Source organism: Littorina saxatilis, linkage group LG12, assembly GCF_037325665.1.
Source record: "Littorina saxatilis isolate snail1 linkage group LG12, US_GU_Lsax_2.0, whole genome shotgun sequence".
Taxonomy (NCBI): domain Eukaryota; kingdom Metazoa; phylum Mollusca; class Gastropoda; order Littorinimorpha; family Littorinidae; genus Littorina; species Littorina saxatilis.
In genome coordinates, this window is record NC_090256.1 from 44126914 (window position 1) to 44138810 (window position 11897).

An 11897-nucleotide genomic window follows, 5' to 3' on the forward strand; every position below is an offset into this window, starting at 1 on the left:
TATTTTCAGGCTGACAGTTTGACTCAATGTTTTGTTAGCGCTTTAATTGACTTGTTGGTTTTTGTCACGATCGGGTGACAGAGACCAAGAAAGTGTCACTCAGTGGAGTGCCTGTTCTTGGTCGATAATGATAGAAAGCGCCTGTGCGTGATATTGGACACAGCAGAGTTTGCTGACAGTGCTCAACGAGCACGGATGTTTTGAAACGCACGAGCTTCACAGTGCGGGTTTCTGCTATCATAGGGCTGACGGTTTTTCGCTGACAGCGCACACGGGATTTTCAGGGATTGAGTTTCTCGTGTCTTTTTTCTGCTTGGGGAGGCAGAATTGTGTATAGCTGGACTGGTTTTGTGACAAGGTCAGTCACGTGTATTTTGGCTAGGTTGTCTGACAGAGACACGAGTACGGGACACTTGACACCCAGCGGCAGAGGGGGAAGGATCTAACACAGTTTCTAGAGTATGATGGTTTTTCACCGAGTATTATATTCGGCACTCTAGGGGAACTTCCACGAGTTATTTCTTCTCTCTGCCACGTATTTTGCTGAGGACAAGTCGTCAATTTTCCTTCGTCGGCGATGGCTTTCGCATAAGGATTCGACAAGGGGTTCTGGACGGTTTTGGTCACTGTTGACGAACAGAGGCTGGTCCAGGGAGGAAGCGGACTTTGCTTCCATTGAGAGTACAATCATAGGCTTTTGAGGTAATAAATCATTATTTAACGCTGTTGATGAGTCTGTGTTGTGGAATGAAATACTCTCTGTTGTTCTTTCCAGGTTAGCGCATAATTTACTCTCTGTGACGCTAAAATACTAATCTGTATATGGTTTTTGCAGATAGGGAGAGAAGGACGGAAAATGACTGTTTTGTTGTTGTAAAAAGTCCGTTTTGTGCAGGCCCACGTGCTCGATGAGATATTTAAAGATAACATGTTTTAAGGTGGTGGGTGAGGGGTAGCTGACATGTTTAGTGCACCGATGCTTTCTGTTTGCAGCCTTCGCTTCGTTCGATTCGTTTCGTTCGTTTCGTGTTCCTGTAACATCTGCACGGCTGACTCTGGCGGGAACTGTTGAGGCTACGCTAACCAGGAGACCGGCTAACCAGCGGACCGGCTAACCAGCGAACCGGCTAACCAGCGGACCGGCTAACCAGCGAACCGACTAACCAGCATACCGGCTAAGCAGCAGCAGCAGAGATAAAGCTAAGTGCACCATGTCGTACGCACCCGTTGACCACCGTTGTCTTTTCGTATCTATGATTTCATTGGAGTAGTGACAACGTGGGGTGTGTGACACCTGCACGAACTAGAGCTTTTCGAACAGAACATTCTCATTTGACTGTATTTACACGGGTTCAGCGTGTTACTATAATTTTCTACATACTACTGGCATTTTGTCAGTGAACACTGGTTTTTTTTACGTGTTGAGAACGTAAAAGGAACATATTTTGAGTGAAGGCTCGAGGGAGGTGGAGAGTTTATACATAAACAGGCGTCTGAAACTTATACTTTTGTTGACTCTATTTAATTGTATGCCTGCGAGAGTGGGTCGTGGTGTGGTTAGTTAATTAGTAGTAATTAACCGGTTCATAATCACCTTGAGTGATATATTGAAACGTGACAGTTTTGATTGTGTGTTCAAGGCACAGCAGTGTGCGCGATGTGTTCCTGTGTTCTCACCGCGCTGCTTGTCTCCATGCGTTGACCTTTGCTCTGGAAGACCAGGACGGCCCTTCACTACTGACGCTTCCACCTTCACCAGAATCTTTTGAGTTTCTCTCATGTGACAAGCAGGGTAAGTTGCTTTTCATTCAACAATTTATTTTTTGTTTCAAAGCTTTTGGTTTGTTATGCATGCTTTTTGATTGCTTGTACATTGTACCAGGGAGCACTGCCATTATGAGTACAACCGCTGAGGTTCAGGGAGGGGAAGTGGAGAGAACAGAATTAAGGCATTTATAATGAACTAGATGAATACCCGCTTCGCCGGGTAGCCGCGCACTGTACGCGATTGACACCACACGAAGGAAGGGAGATAAACGCGCAAAACACTGGAGAAGATAAGGAGCGTTGTGGACAGTGACCTTCTAAATATAGTAACGGGAATATGGATTGAACGTTGTGGACAGTGACCTTCTAAAAATAGTAACGGGAATATGGATTGACGCCACACGAAGGAAGGGAGATAAACGCAAAACACTGGAGAAGATAAGGAAGAGTTACTGGGAATGGATCTGGGAAGATGAACAGAAAAACCAAAATAGGTTCAGCGCTGCGCGCTGAGAGCACGTGTTGAAAATTCTCATCGACCAGGTTGTGTCCGGGGTCTACCTGAATATGCCCACCGAATTTGAAGCAGATCCATCGAGAACTTTGGCAGTGCATCGCGAACACACACACACACAGACACAAGCCGTATATATATATAGATATGTTAAAGACGTAGAGGTAAGGTGAGCCCTGGGTGAATCTTCTTAGCTTTTGATTGATTACTAGTTGTATCACTTAGAGAAATGCAGTTTTTAAACGATTTTTCATCCAGTGATGTTCATATAAAGATGGATAGTTGAAGCATTTCTGCCTGCTTGAATCCGATCTAAATGATATTACATTCTTGGAAGCAAAGCATAGAAGTGTTCCAGCATATATTTTGTTTTTTATATATTTAGTCAGCGTTAGAAGTTGCTTATTCTTGAGAACCTGTTTTTTCTGAGTTTATGTGTTAGTTTTATATGAAAAGGGGATGCAGTAGTCCCCCTTTGTGACACTTAGTTGCTCTGCAGAGTTGTCTGCTGGCGTGAGCACTGAGCTATTCATAGCTGTCAGTGATAGTGGGTTTTTAGAGAGGCTGGCTGCTGTTGTCTCCTCATATGCTCTTGCAAACCTTTGGGTTCAGCTAAACAGATAGTTATGGGGCTATTAATTAAGTCCAAACTCACTCCTGTTTGACTGTAACTTGAGTGTTTTGTTCACATAGTTACATTGAGGTACGTGATAGTTAAGTCTGTGGCATGATTGGAAGAACAGACTTAGATTTGTGTCATTTCCTCTTCCTCCTCCTTCTCTCATCCTGACATCTTCTTATTTTTTTCTTCTGCATCAGGAAGTGTTCTTGTTGACAAAATTGATTGAGGTTACACAGATGTTTTAGTAGATAAATGGTTCCTTGTATGTTGTTGTTGTTGGTTGTTGTTGTTGTTGTTGTTGTTGTTGTTGTTGTTGTTGTTGGTATTGGTGGTGGTATTGTTGATGATGATGTTTTCTTTGTTTCAGCTAATCAACTGAGTGCTCCAAATATCAATACGATTTCTGTTTCTAAGGGTGACATATCAAGAGTGAAAGTGAGTCTGTATCTAAAAATATCTGTTGTTAGTCTCCAAGATCTTACAAAATGCAGCAATTATGTGTCTGTTTTATCTTTAAATATAATGGAATCAATTTTGTTGGTAACCAAAAATGTGAGTGTTTGTGTGTGTGTGTGTGTGTGTGTGTGTGTGTGTGTGTCAGTGTAAACACCAGCGCTTTATGCAACTTTCATTTATTGTCTATTGTCGGCTTCATCTGTACACAGTTAACTATACATTTATTTGTAGCTTTGTTTATTTTTGAGAGAGAGAAAGAAGGAGAGAATGACTGTTTGGCTGTGTGCATGCAGTTAAATGTAAGTTTTACGCCCTCATGGCAAAGCCATTAGGGGCATGTTACACGGGAAAACCTGGCTTTGGGCTGTTGGCCAAACGGACACCGGGGCTTCACATTTTTGCATGCATGTGTATTCGTGTTTCCAAGGCCTGAGGCTTTCGCTGGGTTCCTGGGATCTTTATCGTGCACATGCATGCACACGGGGGTGTTCGGACACCGAGGAGAGTCTGCACAAAGTTGACTCTGGGACACACATCCCGCGCCGAACTTGGGGGTTGAACCCATGCTGATAGTAACAACCGGTTTTAAAGGCGTTTTTGGTATGGAAGCAAACCTGTAGGTTGGGGCCTCTGCCTTTCAGGATGCCAGGACTACAAAATGTGTCTCTTGATGCACATTTAGCTTAAGATTCCGGAAGTGGATCTGTGTCATCAAGGCTGCTGTGCTGGGTCTGCTGCAAGCACACTAAACCAGCTCGCAACAGTTGAGGTGAACGGATTGGTGACCAAGACCATCATTGGTTTCTCTCCGAGTGATGGGTGTGGGCGGAGAAAGTCTCCCAGACTGAGGCCATTCTCCCTTCTGTAGTGGATGAGACTAGACATCTCTTCCTTGAGAGTGTCACAACCTTCAAACACATGTGTGAGGTGGCCAGTCTTGCCACACTGACAGACTAGACTACCTTGTCCCAGTAGATGCGGCTGCTGACCGTGCGCAAGCGACGCAACAGGCTCATGGGTCTCGGGGGGAGTGGGAGGTGGTGCTCTTTCCTATTGTAAGGGAGGTGTATCCATCCTCTCTCTTCACATGTTTGTGACAGAGTCTGCTCTGTTTCCTCTCTTTTTAGCTTGGCTAGCAGCTGTTTAGCTTCCTGGCAGGAGAGCCAAATGTCTGTCATTGGCATGGTTGACAATGCTGCTTTTGATGCTTTGTCCGCCATTTCATTTTCCCCGGATTCCTGTGTGGGATGGCAGCCACATGAGGGAAGAGTCTGTTCCTTTTGTCATAAGTTGGTGGGCTAAGAAATGAATTTCAGTTTGCATCTCTCCTCTGTTCTTGGTACCATATATGCAAGTGCTTGCAACGAGGATTTTGAGTCTGTAAGGATGACCACCCCCAGAGGGGGGTTGGCAGATTGTTTATTAGTGCATGTGAAGACCATGAAGATAGCAAATAACTCCGCAGAGAAGATGCTGATCCCCTTGTTCAGCTTGTACAGTTTACGTGTTATATCCTGTCCAGGGATCGAAAAGGCACACGCAACCTCCTCTGACTGCACCAAGACTGAACCATCTGTAAAGACCTGTAGGTGACTTTTAAATTGTTGATCGATCTTTTCTTTTGCGACTGTGGCAGCAATGGGTAGCAATGTGTGCATGCATATGATTGTGCTGTGGATGTTCATGTATGTTTGTTTTTTTATATGCATTTGAATGTTTTCTTGTATATAAAAGTTATGATATGTTTTTGTTTTTTTAAGTTTGCTTTCATAAATCATAGACATATGTGGTCAAAACAGGAGGCAAATGTTGTCTTTTTCAGGCTGATGTGCTGATTGTTCCATTGGACATTGACATTAACCTTGACCTTAGCAAAAGTAAGGTCACAAGGTCATTGCTAAGTGGAGGTCAATCAGTGCAGTCCACTGTTCAGCATGGCACAGGAAAATTGTGGACTTCTTCTAAAAAGATTGAAGACAGAAATGAGGAACTTGCAGAAGAACATGTTCTGATTGGAGATGCAGGATACCTCAATGCCAGGCACATTTTCTACGTGTATATTCCTCCTTGGGGACCTGGCGTGAAGAAGGTACCGGTACATTCCTTTGCACAGAATTTTGAGTTCATGAGGCTGTCAAGTGTCTCAGCTTTTTGTGACAGAAATTAGTTAACATAATTCTATTTTGATGAGTGTGTGACACATTTTGTCAGAATTGTAAGTGAATTTGCCAACACGTACCAACAAGCATGATACTGTTTTATAACTTGGAATTTGCTCCCTTGTTTTACTTTTGTTTTTCATTTCATTATTCAAGTTAATGTGATCATGACCCTTTAAACTCGGTCATCATTACTATTAGTAATTGACAAATAGAAAGCAGACGTTGAGTTTGTTTACCAGTTTAAACCACAGACAATCATGGGGAACACTGTGAAAATACATAACACACAGATAGAGTGATCAAATCTTTCATTCACCTCTAGCAGGCACAATAGGAGAGTTAAGCCTGCAGCCTTCGTTAAGAAGGTAGTGCGTAGTGATAGTCAAGGGTTGAGTAAGTTGTGCATCCGGGTAATAGCTTATGGTTTTCCAACACGGGTACGGGGAAAAGTCAGTAAATCCAGTGCTGCAAGGGACTTCACAGGAGTAATGATGCTGTGATAAGTGCGAGGCCCGAAACGTGTCACGTACTTAAATGGACGCAACCCTTGAGTACCAGTGAGGGTACTATCTTCCTTAGGGAGTCGGCTTCCAGTCATGTTCTTTTCACAAATCGTGACATGGTCCCCCTCCCACTTAACACATCATCGTTACTCCTCTGATGTCCCTTTCGGCAGTGACTTTTGAATCTCTCCCTTACCCGCGTTGGAAGACCGTCCCCTTGACTACCATTACGGTGCTATCTTTCTAACGGAAGCCAGCTTATTTCCCCTATTATGTCATTGTGGGAGTGGGGATTATACTTTGCCTATTTTGTTAATGGACATTTGTCTTCAGTTACATATGTGTGGTTTGACAAATGTTTTGTTGCAGCTAAATAATTGTATCTGCCAAGTTTCCTTGAATTATGAATTGAAATAGAGTTTTCATATGCTTGAGTTATGCTTATTGTATGTTCAGTTTCTTCCTTTCTTTTTATGCAGATGCTGAGAGAACGTGTGCAGAAGTGTCTACATAAAGCTGCAGAGAAAGGCTGTAAGACTGTGGCGATGACGGCGCTGGGTGTGGGCAAGCTGGGATACCCGGTAGAGTTTGCTGCCAGGACAAGCATCGCCACTGTTGCAGAGTTCATGGACCAAAGGAAGATAAGCCTCCAAAACATTGACTTCATCATATTTCCAGCTGACTGGCTCACTTACAATGTAAGGCTTGGGAGGTTCTATTTTAAATATGTAATTAACCGATCTTCTTTTTCTTCCTCTTCTTTTGCGGTTGTGGGCTGCAACTTCCACATACAGGCGTAGGCACAGATGGGCTTTTACGTGTATGTTTGGGTCCTCCCCCCTCCTCCCCCCTCCTCCCCCCTCCTCCCCCCCTGGCCATTCAGGCAGTCATATATCAAAAGTGGGGGGGGGGTTGAATGGGGGGGGGAAGGGGGGGGGGGGAGAAGGGTGCATGCTGGGTGTTTTTGTGTTTCTATAACCCTCCAAACACTGAAATGGATTAAAGGGTAGCTCAGTTGGTAGAGCACTGGACTTGTTAGCCTAGTGTCACAGAACGGAACAGTCTGCACCCTCAACCCACAGGGAAGAATTGAACAACCTAACATTAGAAATGTTGTAATGATCAGTCTCGGAGTTGTCGTAACAAAGCACCCAATGCGCATTGGTTCTAAGCTTGGTGCTATGGCTTTTGAGATTAAGAGCATGTTTAACTCATTGTCTCCCAGGTACGGATATACCCACTCATATGGCTCTATCTGACCTGGTACGGATATATCTGTACACACAGTCACTTCAGTCGCTCCCTGTAACGTCGATCTAACGCCTGCATTACAGCATGTTCATACATAGTTGCTACACAGTTACTACAATTCTGAGTGACCTGCTGCAGCACAGCTGGTCTCGGCTAAAAAAACAACTTGATCAACATAGGTGGGGTAGAAAGTGTTAACAGGTGAAGACAAAGATGTTTTTGCAAAGTGTTCAATATACCTGAAAGGCACCATTGTATTGCTGCATTAGGGAGTGGCCGTTACAACTCACTGGTATGCTGTGTCTACCTGTCTATCTGTCTGTCTGCCCGAGTAATAGAGACAGAGTGTCTGTTTGTCTGTCTGTATCCTATGGGTGTTCCAATCATCATCAGGCGGGTCCTACAGCACAGTGAACTGTACTTGCTTGACACAGTTTGTCTCTTTCAGGCCTTCAGAACCGAGCAGAATGAATGGCAGAAGCTCAGCATGTTTGCAGCCAACAGCAATCAGTTGCCCCCCGTCGAATACCCACACCACACTGAGGGTGGCTCATCTTCGTATTACTCCTTGCAAAATTCATCTCAAACCTATGCTGAAATGACACGTAGAGGTTACAGGAACGGGAAGGGAAAAGGAAGAGGAAGAAATACATCTTGGAACCCACCCCAAGAGGCCAGCCCTCATGCTCACAACCCTCAGCTGAAGTTCTCCAATCCATACGCTTCCTCAGCTGGAAAAGGTTGTGTGTATAAGCTATATTGCTGTGTTTTTGCTTCTGTTTGTGTTTCAAGGTTATCTTTAAGTGTTGAATGCATATGTGTTCTCAAGTTTAGGAGATACATACGACAGGGTCTACTATGTAATGCGTACATAGCAGTGGCGTCGACCGCTTTGTGACCTGGCGAGGTCAGTGTCTGGTTTCCGCTCTGTGTACTCAGCAGTCCAGGACAGGGAGGTTGGTTCTTAAGCTCCCATGTCTTTTTGTTCTGGTATGTATGACGCATTCGTGATTGCTTGGACCTGTCTGTCTTTCCCTCCATGCGGCCTCTCTCTCTCTCTTTCTTGCTCGCATACACTTTTTAGCCAATAGACTGTACAGCAATTACTTTTAGATAGGGCCAAGTTTCTGTTACCAGAAACCAATTTGGGATTCATTAAACCAGTTTTGCATTTATTTGCTACTAAAACCTTTGGAACGGGTGAGGGTGGGGGGGGGGGGGTATTCTGACCACCCGAAGGTCATGCTTTGTTCTCTTCGGTATCGAAGCTGTGAGGCATGAATGCTATTCAGATTTTTTGTGTCATAAATTTCTTCCACAGTCAATTATAGTTGACACCTTACTCCACCTCACAAAATGCATCATTTACAATTCTTGTTTCAGTTTTCAGGATTGGCCAAGTGAAACTGTCAATCAAGAACAGCGACATCATTTTTGAGAAGTGTGACGTTGTAGTCAACAGCATCAATGATGAGCTTGACTTCAACAGAGGTATGTTGAGAGGTTATTTTTTTCCATGGACAGCATAAATTGAGAATTCATATTCTTTAATATGTGTTATTCTTGTTTCTCCTTACTTTTATTCATTCATTTTTTTAAAATATATTTTTTTCTTTTTTCTTTATTTATTGCTTTATTTTACCATAATTTTTTTCTTTCTTTTTCTTTTTTTAAATATTTGTCCATTCTTAAATACCTTTATGAATGTGCAATTTAGTGTGTGTGTCCCTGACATCCTCTAACCTCTTATCTCCTCTGTAATTTTTATTTAACTAGAGTTCCTTCCTTTTTACATTTAGTCAAGTTTTGTGTGTGTGTGTGTGTGTGTGTATAACGCGATTCTAAGAAACTACTGGACCAATCTTCATGAAACCTAACATGAGAGTTCCTGAGTATTATATCTCCAGACTTTTTTTTTAGTTTTTGGATAAATATCTTTGATGACGTCATATCAGGGTTTTTGTGAAAGTTGAGGCGGCACTGTCACGCTCTCATTTTTCAACCAATTTGGTTTAAATTTTGGTCAAGTAATCTTCGACGAAGCCCGGACTCTGGTATTGCATTAAATAACATATTCTTACGCCAACTCGCATATATAGCATTAACCTCCGTTTGATGCTTAGACTCCCAAAACAAAACAAAACTTTGTAGTCAAGGCCCGGGTAGTTACCTCCCCTCACCGGCAGCCCGCACATGCGCGGGACATACCGCCGGTATAGCCATTCCCTACTTAACACGCTTGTGTTCAGACGTGCTTGTACTTCTTCTAGGCTTTTCAGCCTTTGGCCTCCTGTTAGGAAGGCCATTGACCCTAGGTACATCTTGCTAAGCTGTTGGTGAGATCTTTCTTGTTTACAACTGTTGTTTATTGTAACTGTTCGCCCCCGCGGGTTAGGGGGAGTCCCATATTTTATTATTGGTTGGGACGAGAAAGAATTTACCCGATGCTCCCCAGCATGTCGTAAGAGGCGACTAACGGATTCTGTTTCTCCTTTTATCCTTGTTAAGTGTTTCTTGTATAGAATATAGTCAATGTTTGTAAAGATTTTAGTCAGGCAGTATGAAAGAAATGGTAAGTCCTTTGTACTGGAAACTTGCATTCTCCCAGTAATGTAATATATTGTACTACGTTGCAAGCCCCTGGAGCAAATTTTTGATTAGTGCTTTTGTGAACAAGAAACAATTGACAAGTGGCTCTATCCCATCACCCCCCTTCCCTTGAACGGTTGAAAACGACGTTAAACACCAAATAAAGAAAGAAAGAAATGTAACTGTTCACTGTGAAAATGTTTCTCTCCGTTGTGCACGGAGTTTGTTTTGTTTTCACAATGGCGGACAAGAGCAGTAGCTCAGTCAGACAGGCATCTGTCGTTTCTCCGCCGAGCAGTTTGTCTTTTTAAGCCTAAGTCTAAGTGACTTATCTGTAAGAGATCTTTCTTGTTTATTTTTGTGCCGCCATTTGCATTTTGGTAAATTGTGTTGTGAAACTTTGTATCTCCGTATTCACGGAGTTGTTGTTTTTCAACAACAGCGGACAAGAGCAATGCTCTGCCAGGCAGATGCCAGTTGTTTCTCCGCTGGGCAGTTCAGTTGCTTCTAAAGCCAAGGCTAAGATATCATATTCTAAGGATAAGGCTTCTCTTGCTTTTCAACCGGTCGGGAAAGTTTTCAACCAGGTTAGCAAGAATCGTTGCGGGTCGTATTCGACCCTCCATTTGTGTTACAGCCTACTTTGTCTCCTGTTCCGAAGGTCAAGGAAAGTCATGGCGTCTCTAGGGAGGAGATGTTTTCCATGTTTTCAAGCTTCAAAGAACAGATGCAGGAGATGTTGGCCTCTGAAGAGGGGTGGCCTGTTCCACGACTGCGTCTCTTCCACCCGGAGTGGGGACTCTGCCTCACTTTCCAGAGGTCGGCCAGCGGCGACCATTACATCCGCTGACCTTGCCTCACCTCGCCCGTTGGGTTCCGGTTCCACTTCGGTGAGCTTTGACTTGGGAAGTTCGCTTCCAACTGCGAGTTTGCAAACTGTGGTTGGTCGTGACGGTTACCCTACCTTTCCAGTTGGACCCGGTACGGCCGCTCGTTCTGGTTAAGGATCGTCTGCATTAGCATCCGCCCACAGCACTTCGGTGTTTCGGGTGCTTCTGCAAGGGGGTTTCTGGCTACTTCTGGTCTGCCTTCCGGTGTTCCAGGTAATGGTAGCACTTCTCGCATACAGTCACCAACTTCCGGCGTCAACCCTGTTGGGTTTCCGGTTGTTGGTGGCAACGGCGCTCCGTCTCTCATTTCCGGTTCCGCTTCGGCGGTTCCGGATGGTGGGGGACTGTACTTCCGGGCATAACACTTCTGTGTTTCCGGTTGTCAATGCGAGGGGGCTTCCGGCTACTTCCGGTTCCGCTTCGGCGGTTTCGGGTTACCGTAGCGTTCATTCTTTACCGATTCCGCACAGTGCGGCGGCACGCGGTTCCGGTACTGGGGGATAATCGTTTCCGGCTTCGGCCAATGATTGTTCCGGGAATGACAACTCTATGCCAGACGACTTCCGATGTCAACCCTTCGGGTTTCAGGTCGTTGGTGGCAGCGGTACCCTGTCTCTCACTCTCAGTTCCGCTTCGGCTGTCCCGGCGAGTGAAGGATCGTACGCATTAGCATCAGCTCGCACCACCCCGGTGTTGCAGGTGCTTCTGCACTGGGGTTTACGGCTATTTCTGGTTTGTCTTCCGGCATTGCAGATGATTGTAGAACTTATTCTTTCCTGTCCGCAACTTCCGACGTCAACCTTTCGGGGTTCTAGGTTGTTGGGGGCAGTGATGCTCCGTCTCTTACTTCCGGTTCTGCTTCGGCTGTCTCGGATGGTGAGGGGCTGTACGTGAAGGCAACTATGACTACAGCTTTGCCCGTCGGTCTCCGCGTCTGACTCTGTCTTTCAGCGATAAACAGACGCGTTCTGTTTTTTTCGGCCAAACTCAGGGAGGCACTTGATTTGGCGGCGGATGTAACTTCCAGATATTTCCGAAGAACACTTCGTCTTTGGAGGCTTCTGGCAGGTGGGCTTCCCGGTTTCCGGTTATGCCGACCAGCTTTTCGTTGATTTCTGTTTTGGCTTTTGATACTCAGTCAAT

At 44.6% G+C, this 11897-nt stretch overlaps 1 protein-coding gene across 3 annotated transcripts in view; it reads left to right on the top strand.

The window, feature by feature from the left end:
* Positions 1-11897, top strand: part of LOC138982026 (uncharacterized) — a 38400-nt gene that overhangs the window by 15535 nt on the left and 10968 nt on the right. For all 3 annotated transcript variants that reach the window (XM_070355238.1, XM_070355239.1, XM_070355241.1), the window contains exons 9-14: positions 1641-1792; positions 3271-3338; positions 5182-5448; positions 6504-6722; positions 7724-8015; positions 8659-8766. In XM_070355238.1, coding sequence (XP_070211339.1) covers positions 1641-1792; positions 3271-3338; positions 5182-5448; positions 6504-6722; positions 7724-8015; positions 8659-8766 — 1106 coding nt within the window. The remainder of the gene's footprint in view (positions 1-1640; positions 1793-3270; positions 3339-5181; positions 5449-6503; positions 6723-7723; positions 8016-8658; positions 8767-11897) is intronic.